The sequence below is a fragment of the Ambystoma mexicanum genome, chromosome 11 (assembly GCF_040938575.1).
Source record: "Ambystoma mexicanum isolate Mex_15411 chromosome 11, UKY_AmexF1_1, whole genome shotgun sequence".
NCBI classification, from domain to species: Eukaryota; Metazoa; Chordata; class Amphibia; order Caudata; family Ambystomatidae; genus Ambystoma; species Ambystoma mexicanum.
Window position 1 is genome coordinate 1,013,206,127 of NC_090934.1, and position 21,122 is coordinate 1,013,227,248.

A 21,122-nucleotide genomic window follows, 5' to 3' on the forward strand; every position below is an offset into this window, starting at 1 on the left:
TCTCCAGTGCCCAAACATCTGAAGTAATAACCCGACATTCTTTCAGATGCTGAGGGATTCTGCCTCCCACCAGGGTTTTGTGTGATAAGGCCTCAGAGTGATTTGGAGGCGGCTGCAGGAGCGGCTGAGGGCAAAGATGCCGTTCCGGAGGCTGGTTTTGCACTTTTTCCTCGTCCACATCGAGCGACATTTCTCTTGCCTCTTTGAATGGCCTGTCGTCTTCCTCTACCAAAAGAGGAGTAGTACTGAAAAGAACGACCTCTCGTGGAAGATGAGCCCGAATAAGGTTTCTGAGGCTGTCGCATGGAGGCGCTAAGAGATTTAGTCACCGCTTTTGAGGTCTGTAGTTTTTCTAAGCTTCCATCAGCTTTACTACCAAACAGCCTCAAGCCATCAAAAGGCATGTCGAGTAGTCCGGCCTGCACATCTGGTGCAAACCCCGACTTCCTCAACCACGCAAATCTGCGTAGCACTGTGCTTGCAGCTATGGATCTGTTGATATATCTGCAGTATCCAGTCCAGACTGGAGACATTCCCCCATTGCCTCCTCTCTGTTTTTTGACAATATTCAGGAAGCCTTCCCTTTCCTCGCCTTCCAGAATATGTTCAGCAGCCGCCGAAATGCAGTCCCACAGGGTATGGGTGAACCTGGCCAGGGTACAGTTGACATTAGTTGACTTGAGAGCCATGCTACCCGAGGTAAAGACCTTACGGGCCCAAGCATGCACCTTCTTATCCTCTCTATCCGGGGGGGATAGATGGATATGCTGTTTGTCTTGAGGAAGTTACAGCCTGAATAACAAAGCTTTCTGGAGTGGGATGTCTACTTAAATAATCAGCATCAGAACTAGATATTATTGTTGACTGCAGCAATTGTATCAGGAATGTCACAGTTTTTTTCTACCGTTCTTTGAAGTGCCCTATGGAAGGGGAGAACTGGATCCTTCTGAGGGCCCCGATGAAGTATATCAGTCATATCATCCTGATCAAAAGTGGGTGAGGCTTCACCCTAGCCCATGTATTCAACCACCCTATTCATTAGACTCCTGTACCCTGAATCTGCATGTTCTGCAGGGTCAGGTTTTGCAAACACTAGCTCAAGTGACGTATCAATGCCACTAGAAGAGTGGCGAGTATCACACAGGTCTCATTTTCGATTCTGGATCGATTTATTCTTCTGGGACCTCTCTTGTACCATATTGTACTCCAAAATGAGAAACTTCTTCAGAGACACTTTCTTCAAATATAGAAGACATTGGGCCTCATTATGACCCTGGCAGAACGGGTTTAACGGTGCCAGTAACGGTGCCGTTAAACCCATTCCGCCCTATTACGAGGTTCCCTCGCGGGACCCGCTCTGGATATCTGGTCAGACCAGACGTCCTTTGCGGGTCCCACGAGGGGACCAGGGAGCTAACAACGGGCCCTATGGGGGCTCAAATGGGAATGGGGGATGGGTAAATTGAATGAGGAATTACCGGGTCCTCCAAGGTTAGAATGGCCCGGTAATTCCTCATTCAAGGAACCCGGACCCGAGTTTGGAGGCAGCCATGCCGCAAATAGCGGCATAGCTGCCTCCAAACTTGTAATGAGGCCCATAGACTTAAAGAAGTCTGACTTAGGTAAAGGAGTAAATCTCCTTTCCTGTCCATGAGTTTGGATCGAAGGAACCTTCAATGGTATCGAACGAGTCTTCGAAGACACCGATGATGTCTTTGACAAAGGCATCGAAAACGCTTTTGGCTTCGATGTTGAAGCTGTCGGCGCCGATGGCGTCGACAAAGTCGTCGAGTGCTTGAACGACTTATGTTTTTTAGACGGTGGCTCGAGGAATCTTCGATGATTTGACGTCGACTTGAGTCTTTTGAGGTTCACCTTTACTACTGGATCTTTCCACAGTAGTTCCTGACTTCCCTGTGCCGTCCGACAGAGCGACCAGGATCTGGCTCTTTTGAGGCTTCTTTGAGGGGGTCGAGGCCTCATTCTCAAAGAGCTCCATCATCTTCCTTCTAAATTCATCCAATTTTCCTGGGGAATCCGACTTAGTCGGGCATCGTACCAATTCAGTAGACGTATCCGAGGAAGAAGAGGGAGATCTATGTATCCTCTTAACCTTTTTTGAAGAGGAAGATGAAGAGCCTCTTGATCTACTGCGTAATCGAGACCTCTTAGGATGTTTACAGCGATCCGATTCCTTCGAATTGCTTGAATTCCTATGTCTTTTTGACGAGGCCTTCGAAGAGGCCTTGGAAGCTTCCCACCCCACCGCCAGTTTACCTTTCCTCAAACGAAGGGTTTTCTCTATCATTGACTGACAGGAGCCACAGTCGCTGGTTCGATGGTCTGAACCTAGGCACCAAAGACAAATGCGGTGAGGATCTGTAATCAAAATCTTCGATCCGCAATCAATACATTTTTTGAACCCCGTCTTGGGAGCAGAAGGGGTGGAAGAAGACGACATTTTCTGAAGAAAACAGGCGCGGCACAAGCTATTTATACTGATGGTGATGTCGACACAGTACGGAGCCCGTCGAGGGACATCGATGCCACAACCTCGTGCACAGCGTCCTCTGCCGAGAATTTTTTTTTACGAAACATCGAAGCTGGCAGGATACGAATACGAATTTCATAAGATGAGGAATACGTGAGAGGACACAATCCATTCAGTGTTTAGATTTTATAGTCCCAGACGATTTTTACAAAACATATACGCCTCCAGAAAGAGACTCGTGGAGCGAAGGATGGCCACTAGAGTGGAACACATGGTTTGAAATGTTCTGTAAATTGAATTGACTAATTTATCATCCACACTTTGTGTATGAACGTATGGCAAATGAAACTGAACTCAATATATTGATTGGAAGAAACGTATCTTATTGTCTGAATAATATATCAAACAAACATACATTGACCTACAAACGATCTTTTATTATAGTGATTCATGTCCATGAAGGAGTATTCTGAACATTTAGTTTAGATGGCATTATTTCATAATTTGGCATACATGTGTGAAAAGTGTTTGCTTGTAGTGGTTTATTAAATGTAAACTTTGAATAAAGGAATATTTATCACAGCTTATGTTGCCTTTTCTACACAAATTAGAATGAACAAATCACTAAACTGGATTATTTGATTGGTATATATAATTACTCCTCTAAAGTTACTTTGGAAACTTGATATTCAGTTGGAACTTTGTTGATTTCATTTCACCAATTCCACAGTCTTAATATTTAGTGTGTACAAACACTGACGGCACAGTGACCTCTATCCTTTCCCAAAAGCTACATTTTGATTGTGCAGAAGACCCACTACTTAATTTAGCACTTAAGAGTTTGTCAAATCTGTCCTTTATAAAAGCTCCAGATGTTGAGAATGATCTCAACATGGCACAGGAGCAGCGGTGTTTAAGTGAAAAATAAAACTAGCACAAAATGTAAATGGGCAAACATTCATAACAAAAGGATACACATGTCTAAGACGTAAGCCATCGGTTTGGCCTATGTAGGTTCTGTAAGAAAATACATGCCTCATGTGATGAGCAGATGCTTCTCCATACTTCCCAAAATGTGTATAAGCATAGGTTATCATGGTCTTACACATTATGTTGCTGCTTACCACATAAACAGGAGCCCCGAGGAAGTGGTTAGCTTCTAAGAGGCTATCAATTGAAATGAGAGGCATGCCTCTAACAGTAAAAAGAGCTATTTGAAAATTGTACAAACTGTTGTAAAAAGTTCACCTATTAACAGTAAAGTAGTAGAAACCTTTTCCTGTTGATTCTTGCTCACTTCGACTTCTGGTTGGGAAACATAGGACCTTGAAATAACCCCAATTCCTGTCCTACTTTCTCTCATGATATGAATGCCTCAGAACACCTGGCACTCTGACCTCTCCATCATTGCCCCGTGACAGCACAGACTAAGTGATGGTGTTCTTTTCAAGATTTCACATGAGTATCCATCAGGCTTAGGGCTTCTTCTATGTTTAGGCCAAAATGACTGATAAAAAATGTCTGAATGCGTGATTTAGCTGTTCGAAAATTCCGAATGGCCGAAAGGTTCGACAGGATCACGCATTTGTAGCTGGGGGCTGTACCCCGCACCCTTGCTCACTATATTGTGAGCGGGGGAGTCCCCCGAAAAAAAAAGAAAAGGAGCTTGTGGCGCCGGTTCCCGATCACGGAAGTGAAAGGGAACAGGCGTTGCAGAGACACAAGAAAAGTAGGGGCTAGGGGTGTGGTGTGGATGTGGGTAGGGCCAATTTGTAAATGTTCAGGGGAGAAAAGACCGAAGATTATTTCAGAAAAATAATCTTCAGTCTTTTCTCCCTCAAACATTTGGATCGCAGGCTTTCAACCCCGATCCTTCTTCTAGCCCTCGGTGGTGCCAGTACCAGGGCTTTCTTGAGCTCTAGGTTTAGTCAAACCAGTACCAGCCTTAACACAAGGCTGTGCTGGTACACAGAATAGTGCATGACAAATACCTTTGAAGAAAACAAACCAAACTGAATTGAACACTCTTCAAACAAAGACAAAACAAATGAAGAATGCAGCTTTTACCTGGTGCTTTTTTGTTAAAATAATGATACCTTAAGGAAGTGGAAAGAAACAATGAAGGGCTAATCACAATATTAAAAAATAAATATTTAAATGTAAGAATCATAAACCATAGGAAGGCAAGAAGGTAAAGACATCCATTTACTTTCTTGAGACAAGAGAAGCGGAGTACTTTTAGAAGGGGATTAAACAATGTAAATGCCCTGCTCTTGATGTGGAGATAATGGTGCAATAAATAAAAGGGGTTGCCCATGATTGCATAGTAACATTATATTGTTTGTATTTGGGTTCTCTAAGGCACAGCTTTAGGGTGCTGGGGATAGAAGACCTCGCCTCTGTTTTACAATGTCCATTCACATTGGATTCATTCACCTTTTTAAATCTAGAGTTTTGCATAGATATGCAATTTCAAAACTGAAATATCAGGACACAGTTTTATATTTTTCACTTTCTTCATTATCACAGATTACATTTCTTTTACTGTGAAATTCATTTTCACCTGATTTTTTACTGTGGGTTTTGTGGGGGAAGGGGGGTTGTGGATGTGTGTGTGTGCCTGGTTGAAATGTTCAGCACACTTCCCAACATGCTACAAACCTGACAATGTAAAAAGTATAAAAGATAAATATACCTTTGTCTAATTATTTTTTCTTTAGTAGGAATTACTGTGACGGGTACAACTGCTAGTCTGTAATAAACTTAATCGATACCTTCAAAGGACTGGTCTTGGTCTGGTCATAATGGGGCCCGATTCTGCAAATCTTGATCTGCCCCTTGAGTCTTAAGTCAAGTGACATAACCAAAGACTCCCATACCTCTACTGCAACAGAGGCTTGCAACGATCAGTGAAAAGTGACCTTTAAGGGAGTATCAAGAGAGCAACACATAATGATTAAGAGCGTTGAGCAACTGTTGAACTCAGCAGCCTTTGTCCTCATGCACAGTGCTTGCTTCCAGAAAAGATGTTCTAGACAGGCAGCCATTCTAGAAAGAAGAGGATGCAATGGCGCAGCCCACTGGCCATACTAAAGGAGACTGCCTAGATCTTCTAATGGAAGCATATCCACTAACATGGCCTTACTGGAAAATGTATTCATAGTAACCCCTTCTAGATGTCCCCTTAGTTGTGCTTTTACTATCCTTCACTGTATGACCCACTGTACCTGGAGTTCGGCGGAAGAGAAGCTACAATCGCTTATCCTTGGTTTGTGTCTTGGGTGTCCAGTAGAGTCCCACAGAAAACGTTGTGATGAGGGCCAGGTTCACACCCACACACATACAAATGGCCCCCACTGTGTGGACGAAGGATGGCAGGGCTGCTGCAACGTGGAGCACGGCCTGCCGCTGACTCATATCAACGATCAGCCCCTCCATCTGGAAGTGAGTGCCAATGATGGCACACACGTGGAAGAGCTGGTGGCTGTGACCTGTAACGAGAAAGGCATCATTGAGGTGAGACAGGTGGAATCCCTGCAAGATAAATGAACATGATGGGGAAGGTGAGTGAGCATGTGAGAAGGCTGGTGGGTATCTGAGTAAGAATGAGGGTGTGTCAGCTTGGAGGAAGGAGGATAGTGAACATTGTGAGAACCCAGTGATGGGCCAGCATGGACAGGTTATGACTTTAGTTAGTGTGTGATATGCATCACATAGAAATGGTGAGTGGACTATTGTCTAAGTGACCACATGAGCGGCTATCTAAATAGTGTGCATCAGACTGTTCTGGGGAGCACATGAGTAAATGAGAATAATTTAGAGAGCATCAGAGGAAGTGAGTGAGTGGCCATGTGAGAGTGAGGCAGAGGGTGGACACTGAATAGATTAAGGCTAGCCTTAGATAAAGGTTATTCTGTATGGGCAGTCCAAAGCGGGCCATAGTGATTAAAGTAAAGAAAATGTAGTCTGGGTGGAAGAGAAGTGTGTTGAGGAAACAGCGGATACATTGATAATTGAACAACAGATGGAGAAAAAAACCAAACCATTAAAGGTTGGTAGCTTGCTAAAATAAAAATCGAAAAATATTACAATTTTAGATATCAACTTGTGGTATTGTGATGTATAAAGCAATGGGAACTCTTTCTGCTAAAGAGAAAGGAGATTAGGGGGGAATATTTCTAAGACTACTGCTATGGATACAAGAATTACAGCGTGGAGGCGACTGCATTTATATGCAAGTTTTAAATCAATGTAGCTAAATTACTTGAACATAATTTCACTTTTTCAAAATGCATACGTGCTCTGCTATAATTTATTGGTATACATAGTGCAAAAGAAAAAAATCCTTTAGAAGAAAGCTACAGTTAAGCCCTGGCTGAAGAGGGGTTGTGAAGCTATAATGGCCTGCTGATGAGTGGGGACACTTACGTGGGGAAAAGAGAACTGCGGTGAAGCAAGCCTAGCCTGCAAACAAGTGGTGAGCCTAACATGGCATATTAGAGAAGTGTGCTTATGTTAACCTGGACAGAAGAAAAGTGTAGTGAAGGTAATCTGGCCTGAGGAGGAGTGTGGTGAAGTTGCTCAAAGTTGGCCTTTCTTTTTCTTTACTGTAACACGAATGCCATTCTCTCACATTAACAAGTTGCAAGATACTAGCTATTTTCCTGTATCCATCTGCCCTGGTGCTCCTATGCCCCAGCACCCCTCTTCTTCTGAGTCTTAGTGCTGTTGCACTGCTGAGATCTAGCACACCGCTAAACTGGGTTTGCTTCTATACTACTGTGCTACTTGGTCTTGGTGTTGCTGCATCATCTGCACCTTTTACATCAATGCCACTGGTCTCTGTGGTCAGCTCTACTCACCAATGTAGTCAAAGCAGCCAGGCGCCAACCTCTCAGGTAAGTGTGTGGCAAAAAGGAAGCCAGTGAGGAAAGCCAAGCTGATGTGCCAGCTGTGGGTCGAACATGCATCGTTCTCAGTGCAGCCATCACCAGTGCAGAGGTACAGCTGCAAATAAAAGATGGGAAACTCATGTTTGGTCTGTGAGAGGTGTCTAATGTATCAGAATGATGCTCTCACTTTGGTCAGAGACATCACAGGTATGTCAATGGACTTACTTGATGTGTTTATTCTACACCACTGAACACAAGTACACCCATGAGTGGAAGTACAGAACTGAGCAATTATCAACACTGAGCAGTAATACATAACTCAACAATTTTACAGAACTCTGCACGTGTTCAGCACATTAATGGTAGCAGGTACACAATTGAAACTATTGAAACTACCACATAATATGATTACATGTAGACAGTTTACACTTAGTATCATATTACATACATTCATTTGGGCACTGCATAGGGTTACAGGCACATAGATACTGCTTTTCTAGGAGCAAGCAGCCATAAAGGGAAAGGCTGGTAGGATTGAGGGCAGAATCAATAAGATGTCAAAGTCTACATACAGGTGCCGCCGAAAGGCCAGTGAGGATGAGTAGGGAGGTCCACTTCAGACTAACAGGAGGTCCAGGAACTAAAATAACAAAAACGTATCATTACTGTGAAACTGATAGTAGGGGCTGGAAGGGGGACCACCTGCAGTGAGGAGTGAGCAGGTGGGTACTAGACAGCCAAGCAGGTGCAGGAGGGACAAAATCAGGAGGTCATCCGGGACTGTGTCATGCTGTCCCTTTTTGTCAAAACTGATTACAGCTCAGATGTTACTGCTATGAGCACTTGGAGGGGTCGTCTACTGGTAAGTGATGTCTTAACGAATAGATTTCACATTTTGACCCAGATGTTAGGACCCGCAATAATTTGTTAGACAATGAAGGCTGCAGTAAAGATGACTTGGTCAATTTCAATTTCTTTTTCAAGTTAACGGTTTAAATAAACCATATAATTACAGAAACCTCATTCAATACAATATATATCTAAAATATATTATTTGTTTTATTTATTTTTATTATAGTTTTACTTATTAGCCAGCCATAACAAGAGTAGAGCTCTCAACATGTGAAGCCCCAATGTAATATAAATTCACAACAATACAATATCACATGATAAAACTGGGACATAATTGGTAATCCTCCTTAAGGTTGGCGGGGTGGAACCCTATGCCCAGGTGGCTGAAACATCAGCATGAAATAAAGTGGTGTATAAATTCCCAACTCCAAGATCACTTGTATACCCATTTACTCATTTCAAATCTGCAACCAAGTATAGAACCCCAAAACTCTGCTTCAAACAAGTGTTATTCCTCGGCAGTCTGGTCCCTTCACGCTTCTGACAGGACCTAATCTGTATTTCCAAAAGGGACATCTAATTCCTTGCTGTGTGAGTGGATGCTTTGCTAGCATAGTTAACATATGCAACAAGATGGTGACAGCACCACAAAAAAACTCCAAAATATTGAGATGATTCATGGGTTTTTAATACAGAGGTCTAACAGGCACATGGTCTGTTCTTATCACAGTGATGAGAGGTCGACAGTTTAGTTGATTCAGGGTACAGACTGGCCAAGGGCTTTGGGAAAGTTGGCGCTCGGGTTGTCCCTCCCTCTCTCTCTCTCGTCTCCTTTCGGATACCCACCCTAGCCCAGGCATCCTTACTCTCTGGTTTGTTCTTCTGAGTTACCCTTACTGTCCGAGTTCTTGTTACAGGCTATAGATGACACCCTAAGTGAAGGCTCACTGACTCCTTCAGGGACTTCATAGCGGTCCCTACTCAAGCCCCAGGAGTGGGGGCGAGTGCAGTGCACTTTCTCTTTTGCGAACGTCCAGGCCAGTAAGGCTCAGTCTCACCTCACCCTTCTTTTCTACATATTCCCTTCCCTGCCCCTCCAAACTTCTGTCCCTCCGATATTTCAAGCCACCTTCCTGAGTCCAACCTTTGAATTCAACTGCTTTCCTCCTCCCACTCTCTCTCAATAGACCTATTTTGCTACTAGTAGTCCTCGAGGGATCGAAATTTAGATTCGATGAGCAGTAGATAAAACCAGATCCTGGGTGTCAGAATCACTCAGAAGGCAGGAGCTACCATTGGGGGAACCAGAAGTGAGTACACAACATACCACAAATCTAACTTCCACAGCAGAGGCAAACCTTAACCTTTTGCCCATTATGTATGATGCAATATGTTTAAATGTGTCCTAGTTGTTCTTGATTAACGTTCTCAAATACCCAAAGTTAATGTCACATATGCATGTTTGTAAGGTACCAGTTTGCCTTTGGAGCAAAATGTAGCTCCTGGTAGCTGCTAGTTTCAAGCTAACCAGGCTCCGCTGGGGTAGAAACAGACGCTAAACAGCTCCCAGCAATTTTGAAGCCTGCTCGTCCCCTTTCTACAGGTACTGTTCTCTTCCCAACACTATTACTGATCTTTTCTCACTACTAATGACTACTATCCTCTTACTACTGCGACTCCCTTTCACTGTTAACTATGCCTCAACCCTACTACTTCTCTCACCACTACCACTTTTCTTCCCAATACCACCACTCTCCTCCTTACTACTAATACCTCTCTTCTCATTGCTATTTCTCCACTAATTGCTACTACTTCTCCTCTCACAATCACTTCTCTTCCCACAATCACTATTCTCCTTACTACTTCTGCCATTTCTCCTCTTACCACTGCTACTTCTACTCCCATTACCTCTTCCTCCTGCTACCCCTACACTTCTCCCACTCCACCACACAAACATCCTCCATTCACTAAATAACAATCGCCTCTCATTCACTCCTTACAGTAACCATGGGGTGTTGCTAGGTCTGGAAAGGATCCAGGGCTACACTAATGTCGGGACTAGCTAGCCTTTTGGTTGTAGACCATGAGCTCTATCCGGGGCGAAAACCAAAAGACCCGGGCTGTAGCCCCCCTGCCCCCCAGCAACGCCTCTGCTGTAACCCCTACCCACCTGCCTCCCAAACACACACACTCACTCTGCAACACCCTTTTGCATTTACTATTAATACCATGCTCTTCTCGAATAACTTCCTCTGCACTCCACTGGCTCCCCCGTTCCTCCTGCTCGTCTCTTGGTCCTCCTCTCTCACCAGGATAACCTCCTCTGCCTGTTTTCGGTTCTCTGACCAAATTCTCCCCCTTTTTCCTTGGATTGGTCAGCTACCCCAAGCCAATCTGGTCCACCTATTTTTTCCCAAAGGGTATGGACGTGAAGGAAAAAAAAGGAAAAAGGGGCCTAAGACCCACCCTCTTGCTCCAGGCAGCCCCTTCACAGAAGGGCTGTGGCGTCATAGATTGGTCACTCTCTTCATCATTGCCCCTTTCCTGACCGCAGGGTCCCTGATGGCGCCATCTGCAAGGATCACACCCGCTTAAAGGGGCTTGCACCGGGCTGCGGTCTTCCGTGTTGTAGCCCCTCCCTCCCCAGCCACCATCTCTGCCCCACCTGCTGCCTCCAGCAGACGTCCTCCACTCCATCGTATGGCGACGGCCTGAGCATGCATGCCATGTCACCTGGCGGGCTCAGACAATCCTGAGGAATATTCAGGCCTCCGAACTCAGATTGGTTAGGAGTAATGCCAGGTTGAGGGAGCCTGGGCTGTGATGCCACACCATCCCTTTGTTCTAAGAGAGGAGATCCAGCTGCAAACCGAGGTGTAGAGGTTCATCCCTTGCCAGTTGAAGAAGGTCTGATAATGGAGTAACCAGGATGATCGTGCAGGGAACCTTGCGAATCATCTGAACTGTTTTCCTTATCAGGGGAAACAGAGGGAATGCGTAAGCGAACATCCCCGTCCATGGAAAAGAGAACGCGTCCCCCTTGGATTCCAGATGAGGAACTCTTAAGTAAAGGCACTGCTTGTTCTCGGGGCAAGTCTAGAGGAGGAATGCCCCATTTGTGGAAGATCCTCGCTACCTGGTCCCCGTGCAGTCACCATTCGTGCATCTGATATTAATCCCTGCTGAGGGAAGCCCTGGCAGGTAGAAAGCTAGGATGGGAATCCTGTGCTGTATGGCCCAATGCCAGATGGTCTGGGCTTCCCGGGACAGGAGCTGTGAATGTGTCCCTCCCTGCTTGCGCAGATAGAGCATAGACGTGATGTTGTCCATGAGAACCCTTACCACAGTGCCCTGGATGAGGGGAAAGGAAAGACTTGAGTGCCCAGTGCACCGCTTTCAACTACAGGACGTTGATATGCAGAGGAACCTCTGTGGGAGACCAAAGGTCTTTCACCTGGAACGGGTCCAGGTGACACCCCCATCCCGCCTGTGCAGCGGCGGTCACGATAGTGTAACGATAATCTGGTTCCACCAGGGGCATGCCTGCTCGATGTCGACGGGATGAGACCACCACCGAAGAGCGTCTGCCAGAGTCTGGGAAATGCGTACCTTGTCCGACCAGGAAGCCTGGATCTGGGACCACAGGGAAGCAAGAAATTCCTGTGCTGGGCGCATAAACAGATGACAATTTGGAATGAGTGGCATGCGGGACGACATGGTGCTGAGGAGAGACATGTACGAGCGGACCGTGACCGACCTTCCTGGCACAAACGAGTCCGCCATAGACAAAAGTCTTTCCACCGTCTCCTTCGATGGCTTGACTTGATTGAGAGCCGTCCAGAAATGAGCTCCCAGAAAGACCAAATCCTTGGAGGGCGTCAGAGGATTTTCTTAAGTTGATTGCGAAGCCCAGATGTTGCAAAAGGAGCATAGCGCGTTGAGAGACTCCAACGTCCGCTGGCAAGTCGACCCCCTCACTGACCAGTCATCCATGTACGGATAAATATGGTGTCCGTTTTTGCAAAGGTAAGATGCCACCGGAGCTAGGCACTTGGTGAAAGTCCTGGGAGCTGACTTCAGGTCAAAGGGGAGAACCCGAAACTGGTAATGGCTGTTCCCACCACAAACCTGAGAAATGTCCGATGCCTGGAGTGCATAGGGATGTGAAAGTAAGCGTCTTTGAGATCCAGAGACGCCAAAAACTCATTGGGTTGAACCGTCCGAATGACGTCTTGCAACGTTAGCATCCTGAACTTTTGCCTTTTATATTTTTGTTGAGCGGCCCTAGGTCCAGAATGGGGCGCCATTTTCAGTTTGGCTTATTGATCACAAAAAACCTGGAATAGGTCCTCTTTCCACTGTAGGAACCCTCTCGATGGCTGCTTTTAGGAGCATGAGCTGAACCTCCTGACGCAAGACCTGCAGGTGACCCTGAGATGTATTTAACAGAGGAATGGAGAGTTGAGGACACTGAAACTCCAACGAGTGGCCGTATTGGACTGCTTCCAGCAGCCATCTGTCTGTTGCGATAGAACACCACTTGCTGAGGTGGTGCACCACCACCCCCTCTAGACGACTGCCCTTGTGGCAGTCATTCCTGATGCTTGCTTTGCCGGCCTCTTTGCAAAGAGGAGAGTCCCCTCTTCCTCTGTTCTCGGTACTCCTTATTCTGCTGAGTGACCTGAAAGAAACGCCTGTAGCCCTGCGAGTGTTAAGTGGACCATTCATATCCCTAGTCTAGAAACCCCAAAATCCGTGCGTTCCCAGAGACACCATGGAAGGAGCAAAAGGGGCGAAAATAACTTCTGCCCTGCAGGGCCGTGAGGGACCTCGCCGTGTCCGAGTCCGCCGTTGTTCTTCAATGTGTCATCAATCTTTTCGCCAAAAAGATTATCCGCCCACAAGGCATGTCCACAACTTTATGCTGAACCTCTTTGTAACGCTTACCTTATCTCTGCAGGAGCGTTGGACTTCACCGATCCTATGGGTACTGCTATTGTCTTGCTGCGAGTGGTAGGAATCCTGTGGTAGTGGAGAGAAAAGAGCAAGGAATAAATATCTATGGGCCAGAACCTTCAACCCCTTCCCGCTCTATAGTGTTTTTTCCCCTGTACTGAAGTTTAACATTACTCTCACCTGTGGGTGATAATTAGTAGCTCTCTGTCCTGCTTCTTAACAGGGGCGCAAGTCGTTGGTGAGGCAGCTTCAGTTCTTGGTGCTGAGGAATTGGACTGCCTTAACTGCGGTGTGAGGTGCGGCCTCGTCTGGGTGAGTATCTTAGTTCTTTGTTGGATTCGTTGTGAAAACTTGAGTCTTGTTGTATTTGGAATGTGAGCTGTGGAAAGCTACTTGACTCTGTAATGGTTAATTGGATGCCTTGTATGTTCTTTATTTGCAGGTGACGAAAACAAGAATTTTTGGAGCGAAGCGAGTGTTGGGGAACACTAGCAGAGTCTGAGAGAAACTGAGGTAAGTCTGAGCGTGTTACTGAAAATTAAACAGATTAGTCCCCAAACTCACGTGGAGTCTCGGGTCTTCTTCGCCCAGGTGGCAACGAGCAACCAAGACTCCAAGAAGCTGGAAAAGTGTGTGGAAGGCTGAGGTATGTATAAGCGCGTTGCTAGTTGCTTGAAAATTACTGTCTGTACCTTGTCTTTTCAGGTTTTCACAGGATTCAGAGTTTGCTCCGGTGTTTTGACACAGGGAGCAGAGGAAATGTTGCAGAACTCAGGCGCAGAACTCAGGAAAGAATTAGACGGTCAAGAAGCAACTACCGCAGAATGGTATCAGGTAAGTGTAGTTCTGTAGTCTGTGGATTTTCTAGTGAATTCAGAAGTCTTTAAACGTATCTTCTATTTCTCGTTACAGGTCTGTGAACAGGAGCGCTGGTAAGCGTTGAGCCGCTGTCAGCGGAAACAACGCAAAGCACGTTCGAACGTGCGGGCGGGGCTTAAATAGGCCGTACGCACAACTACTGGACTTACATGCAATTCAGCCAGCGGCTCAAAATGCCGCCATCTTGAGGGAACACTAAACCTGTGTATTTCTATGAGTTCCACTAATGTGTGTGTGAAAAGTGAATACCTGGCACGCCAGGCCAGTACCCATCTGGCACCTACATGGTTACTCATGGTAGACCTGCTGCACTGTTGTGAATGTCCCAACCTAGGGGTCTTTGTGGTGATCATGACATTCTTGCCTGAAGTCAGTACATCGAAACCAGGCTTTATACCGGAGAACCACCCCATTATTAATCTGCTTGAAACCGGTCTCTGGCAAGTCGACCACAATGTTAATACTATGGTTCAATGCCTCTTCCCCCTCGCGAACGAAGAGCATCGCTTCCATCCTCTGCTGCTCTGACAGATGGTCTAACTGAGGTTCCAGGCGGTGCCACAGCGGTCATGCCATGATAGCCAACACATTGGAAGCCTTAACTGTAGTGGCTCTGACAGTGAGAATCTTTTGACGAAAAGCATCCATCTTATCATTATCAGGAGTAGTAGCACACTTGTGCTGGGTGCAAGCCTTTTTACTAGCCGCTGCAGACACAACTGACTCCGGGGTAGGCTGCGACGACGTGGACTCCGGTGCCTTGAACTGCTTCTCCAAGCAGCCCTTGACCGCTGGCTCCGTAAACGGGTGCCTCATTGTATTGAGACCCTCCTGCCAAAGGTGATCCAATATAGGGATTGCGAAAACTGCCTTCCTCCGCTTCCCCATATGGTCGAACAAGAAGCAGTCCTTTTCCTCCTCCCGCATGAGCCCAAATTCTTGACAAGCTTTAGCCATCACGGAAGGAAAGCTCCAATGTCATCCGGCAGTGATTCTTGTGCCCGACTACTCGAAGCATCGAAGCCTGGGTCTGTATCCCAGGTATCTGCTCTTCTTGGAGAAGACGAGACCATAGATAATGTGTCCTACGGAGCCCCATCCTGCTCCGAATCCACCAGTTCCCCTTCCTCCTGATCCCTTCGAGGAGGACTGAACACCCTAGGCGACGGCAGAGGATGCCTAGATGGGGAAGACATCTTGGGACGAGGCCCTCAGCCGAGGGCGACGCAGGGAGGCATCCGCGCCATCCTTCATACGAAAAACGTCAGGTGGGCTGTGCGGCAATGGAACGGCTGGAGCGTATGGCACCGGAAGTCTGGCATCTAATTGCCCCAAGAGCATTTGCAACGTAGAGAGCACTTGCATCGAGAGCAAGGAGTGCGGGTTGACAAGAGGATATTGAGGCGGTATAGCCCCTAGGCCTGCTGAAATGGAGGGAAGCGCAGGTTGCAGGCCCAAAACAGACGATGCAGTAACGGTTGTCCTGACTCTCCTTCAGGATTCAAATCCAAAATCACATGCTCATCGTAGGCCAGAGCCTCCTGTTGGAGAATGTCATCGGGGAGTGAGGACGGAAACCTCTCCAGAAGAGGCTGCCCTGTAGACACCCTAGAAAGCCACAATGTTTCCCAGACTGGGCTCCCGTCACCGACTGGAGCTGCACTTGCCTTTCAGCTGGTATCTGCTTCACCTTCTCCGTATCCCTTTCCACTGTCGCCAGAGCAGTCGTAGCAGGAGTAGCCGCCGACTGAGTCCCTGTCAGTATGGTCATCGACGGGAGAGCCGATAACAGAGCCATTGTCGACAAAGTAGACGCCGTCAGGCGATCAGATGACGAGGGCCGAGGCGTCGACGTTGTCTCAGACACTGGCACCCTCACCAACTGAGATCGCTTCGACGATGACTTGGACCTGCACTTCGACGACTCACGACCAGACGAGGAGTGATGCTCCTCCTTGGATGAAGAGCTCTTAGTCGATGAGGAGGAAGTATGAGACCTTGACTTCACCTTATCTGATGACAAAGCCTTGTGCGTCAGGCCTACGGACGTCTGCGGGTGTGAACCCTTCACCATCGGTATATCCGAGCATGGTGCTGGAGAAGCGGGAACCGCACTTGACAAAGGCCTTGCAGCAGAAGAATTCTTGCTATTTCCCGGATCAGACGAAGCCTTTGGGTCACAAGGCCGCTGTTTCTTCGGTAGCGGTTTCTCTGACCAAGTCCTCTGGTGCGATGGCGACCTCTTAGTCGAGGGAATGGCAGACCTGCCCCGTGGGAAGAGCCAATCTAGGCCCCTTCGTTCAGCCAGCAATTCAAGCACCTGTTGCGGTCCTTGAGGGCCTTCTGGGAGAATCCCCGACAGATGTCAAAGCTCTCGGCCGAGTGATAGGGGTGTAAGCAGTACAGGCAATCCACATGCCCATCCCCCTCGTGTACATTCTTGAGGCTGCACATCACACACGGCCGAAATAACGATTTCTTATGCCCCGAAGATGACATAACAGGACCGGGACCTCACAGCCAAAAAAGACTCGGAACAGCGAAGTGTTTTCACACAAAGAAGAATGCTCAGGAGAGAACACAAGGTGATCCCAACAGTTTGGAAGACGGTTGAAATCTGAGGGGAAGCCGCGGGAGTGGAGCTATATACTGGACGTCCCATTGGTGCTGCCTAAAGCACCCATAACAACGTCAATAATACACCCAAGGTGTCGAAGTTTTTTCCAGAGGAAAACTACTATACTAAAGTTACCGAGGTTTCCCAGCCTGACGACGGGGAAATATTCACAGCATGGGAATTCATGAAAGATCCAATGCTGGAGAACACCATAATTGCTAGATTGATTATGTGTTCAAATTGCTTTATGTAAAGGATCAAATAAGTGCAGATTAAATGTGTGCCACCCTTTATTAACTATTACAATGGCTTCCTTTCCTTACTGAACATTTTCGAAAAAAAAGGCACCACTTCTTCCCCCCTTTGAAACCTGTTTGGCAGAGCTTCTTTCATTGTCTTGTATAGCTTTCCTCTGTTCTTTATCTTACAACCAAGCACGTCCACACTGGTGCCTGGCCAGGGGCAGCTGTTGCAAATCTCTTTGTATTAGGACACCATGTCCTAATTCTCCCTGGACCAGGAGTGATTCAGCCTCAGAAGGGATTATTTTCTTACCTGTAACTCCATTTCTCCAGCCTTGGTATCTTTCATGGATTCACATGCTGTGAATATTCCCCGTCGTCAAGCTGGGAATCCCCGGTTACTTTGACTTAGTAATTTTCCTATGGAAAAAATTTGACAACTGGAGTGTCGCATCAACGACGTTGTGGGTGCTTTTTTTAACCACTCCAGCTGGAGGATATCCGCTAATAGAGGATGTTTGCCTGTCGGGGTAGGCTGGAGGGAGCATGTGAATCCATGAAAGATACCAACGCTGAAGAAATGGAGTTACAGGTAAGAAACAACTCTCTTCTCCAGCATTGGATCTTTCATGGATTCACATGCTGTGAATAGATTTCATAGCAACATACATGTTAGGAGGAGATAAACCAGGCAAACACAGATTAGATACTTTCGCATTTTCCGCATTCATGCGAGAAGAATACATATGCAAGTAGTCAACGGAAAAAACCCCGGAAGCTGTAGAGCTTACCTTACTGGAACAGCCGTTGATCTGCATGTCCTCAGCGTTCTGCTGATGTAAACAGTAGTGCCTGATAAATGTGTGGGGCACTGCCCATGTTGCCACCTGGCAAATGTCTCTGATGGGTACTCCAGACTAGAGAACCGCTGTGGCTCTTGTAGAGTGCGATCTAGGCACAGTTTGCAATGGCCTATTGGCCTTCGAGTGGCAGAAGGAGATTGTAGATGAAATCCATCTTGTGATGCCCTGTTTTGAGATGGATTTTCCCTTGTTGGATGGTCCAAAGACGAGAAAAAGCTGTTTAGTCAATCTAAAAGATTTTGTCCGGTCTAAATAATATTTCAATGCCCTTTTCACGTCCAGAGAGTGTAGGGCTTCTGCTGGTGAAGTGGCTTTTAAAAGAATGTAGGCAGAGTTATGGTTGCATTTTCATCTAACTCCAATGGAACTAATGGGATGAAATGAGGATTGGTGTAGAGTACCACCTCGTCTTTCATGAATCATAGATACAGAGGGTCTACAACCAAAGCTTGTAGCTCCAAAACGCGTCTGGAGGACGTAATGGCAACTAAGAAAGCCACCTTCCATGTGAGAAATGTGATGTGTGTTGTAGACAGAGGTTCGAACGGGGGCTTCAAAACCCCTGCCATGAACAGGTTTAGGCTCCAAACAGGTGGAATCCTTTTCTTTGGCACAAAGGTATGAAAAAGCCATTTTAATAAGTGCTTGATTAGTCTGTCACTGTAGAGAGGGGAAGATCTTCTTTTCCTTGTAAATCTAGAAATTGCTGATAAGTGTACCTTAATAGAAGAGATCGGTAGACCTTCTTTTGCTAATTTTAGCAGGTAAGGAAGGATCTGATGAGGTGTTACGGCCAGTGGATGCAGGTTGGGCTGTTGTGCACACCATGCACAGAATCTTTTCCATTTGTGGTTATTGGAAACGTTAGTAGAAGGAGCCCTAGTAGCTGCTAAAATGCACCGACAGTCTTGAGAGATGTTCAAATGACCAAATTCGGCATGGTCAGGAGCCACACTGTTAACTTGAGGGAGCCCGGATCGTGATGAAGAATCATCCCAGTGTTCTGGGATAGAAGATTGGCAGGTGATCCTAGATCGATTGGATCATCCGCTGCCGGCTACAGCCGGACCGAGAACCAGGTCTGTCTGGGCCAGTAAGGTGCCACCATGATTATTTTGCAGTGACCTTTGCGTATCATCTGTATCATTTTCCTGATGAGAGGAAATGGGGGAAAACGCATATGCAAACATGTCGTTCCATGGGAACGAGAACGTGACCCCTTGGTAGTCGGGATACGGTATCCTGCTTGCAAATTTCTTGCACTTCTTGTGGATATCTGGACGTTGTGCAGTTGCCATTCGTGTGACTGCAATGAATCCCTGCTGAGAGTGTCTGCTTGCTTGTTCTGTATCCCCGGCAGGTGGAAGATTTGAAGTAGAATGTTGTGTTGGATGGCCCAATGCCAGATGGTCTGAGCTTCTTGAGACAGGGCGTTTTACCATGTACCGCCTTGTTTCCGCAGATAAAAAACATCATGGTTGTGTTGTCCGTGAGGACTCGAACCACCGAATTCTTGATTAGTGGGAGGAAGGATTTTAGAGCCCAATGTACTGCCCGCAGTTCCAGCACATTTATGTGGCGGATGGCTTCTTGGGGGGTCCAAAGGCCTTTGACTTGGTGCTTGTCCAAATCAGCTCCCCATCCCGCCAGGGAGGCATTGGTCACAATAGTGAGATGGTAATTGGGTTCCACCAGAGGCATTCTTTTTGCAATGTTGCAGGGGTATGTCCACCATTTTAGTGTGCTTGATAGAGTCCGAGTGATGGTAACTTTGTCTGACCAGGAACCCCGGATTTGGGACCATCTGGTAGCCAGAAACCTTTGCACTGGCCGCATGTGCAGCCTGCAGTGGGGAATTAGAGGGATGCAGGAGGACATGGTCCCTAGGAGAGCCATGTATGTGTGGACGGTGAATAGCTTGTTTGGCGTGAAAGAGTTTGCTAGGATTATCAATTTCTTCATCCTGTCTCGCGAGGGTCTGACGGTCTGTAAGGAATCGAGTGCCCAGGAAAAACACATTTTTTGAGGGAACTGTGCAAGATTTTGTGTAATGTATTTCAAATCCCAATTGCTGGAGCACAGCGTCTGTTGGTTTGAGAGAACACAAGTCTTGTTGATATGTTGAACCTGGAACCAACCAATCGTCCAAGTACGGGTAGATGTGGTGGCCCTGTTTTCGGAGAAAGGCTGCTATTGGTGCCAGGTACTTCGTGAACGTCCTGGGTACTGATTTCAGGCCGAATGGAAGTACCCAAAACTGCTAATAGCTTTCACCGATCACAAATCTGAGGTACTTTCGGTGCCTTGTGTGTATTGGCATGTGGAAATATACATCTTTGAGATGTAACACTAAGAGGTATTTGTGGGGTTGTATGGCTTTTATGACCTCCTGGAGTGTTACCATCTTGAACTTCTGCTTTTTGATGTTTTTGTTCAGCCTTTGCAGGTTCAGGATAGGGCGCCACTTTCTGTTTGGTTTTTTGCCGACAAGTACCTGGAGTATACTTCTTTTCCTCTTGCTGAAGGAGGAACCCTCGATGGCTCGGTTTCTTAGCATTTGACGTACCTCCTCCTGTAAAACCTGAAGGTGCGGGTGAGATACCTTTAAGGGAGGTATCGTGATTTGTGCGCAACTGAACTCTGACAAGTAATCGTACTGGATTGCGTCTAGCACACACCGGTCCTTTGTTATTGTTATTGGTTGACACTCGTCGAGGTAGAACGCCACATTTCCCCCCCACCGGTCTGCCCCTGAGGGGAATCACCCAAAAAGACGGTATTTAAAATCCCGAATGGGAGATTTGGCTGAATTTCGTCCGTTCGAAAATTCCTAACAGCCGAAAAGTTTGACCAAATCCCCCATTCCGTGGCAAGGGCTGCGGGGGGGTGTCCCCCGCGCCCTTGTTCACTATACTGTGAGTGGGAGTTGCGGGCGTGACCCCCGCAGCCAATCCCGTAAAAAGTAAAAGAAAAAAAAGAAAATGTTAAAAAGGAAAGGACCCTGCAGCGCCTGTTCCCGATCACAGAAGTGAAAGGGAACAGGCATAGCAAGTAAACAGCGAGTTGGCAGTTACAAGGTAAGTAGGCGGGTGGGGGCAAAGTCTGAAATGTTCAGGGGAGAAGACCGAAAGTTATTTTTGGAAAAATTACTTTCGGTCTTTTCTCCCTCGAACATTTCAGCCACGGCCTTCCAACCCAATCCTCCCTGAGGCAGTCATTGTTGTACCTTATTTTGCCTACCTCTTTGGGAGGTGGCTGATCTGTGCTTTTGCTGCCCTTGATGATATTCCCTGTTGCAATGGGAGACTTGGTAATTTCTCATGGATCCCT

At 46.7% G+C, this 21,122-nt stretch overlaps 1 protein-coding gene across 3 annotated transcripts in view; it reads right to left on the minus strand.

Moving 5' to 3' along the window:
• The window catches only part of PAQR5 (progestin and adipoQ receptor family member 5), a 790,069-nt gene that overhangs the window by 47,503 nt on the left and 721,444 nt on the right, over positions 1-21,122 (minus strand). For all 3 annotated transcript variants that reach the window (XM_069624226.1, XM_069624225.1, XM_069624227.1), the window contains 2 exons: positions 7,354-7,498; positions 5,719-5,982 (listed from right to left, as the gene is read on the minus strand). In XM_069624226.1, the coding sequence (XP_069480327.1) occupies positions 5,741-5,982; positions 7,354-7,498 (387 nt within the window). In that variant the 3' untranslated portion in view covers positions 5,719-5,740. The remainder of the gene's footprint in view (positions 1-5,718; positions 5,983-7,353; positions 7,499-21,122) is intronic.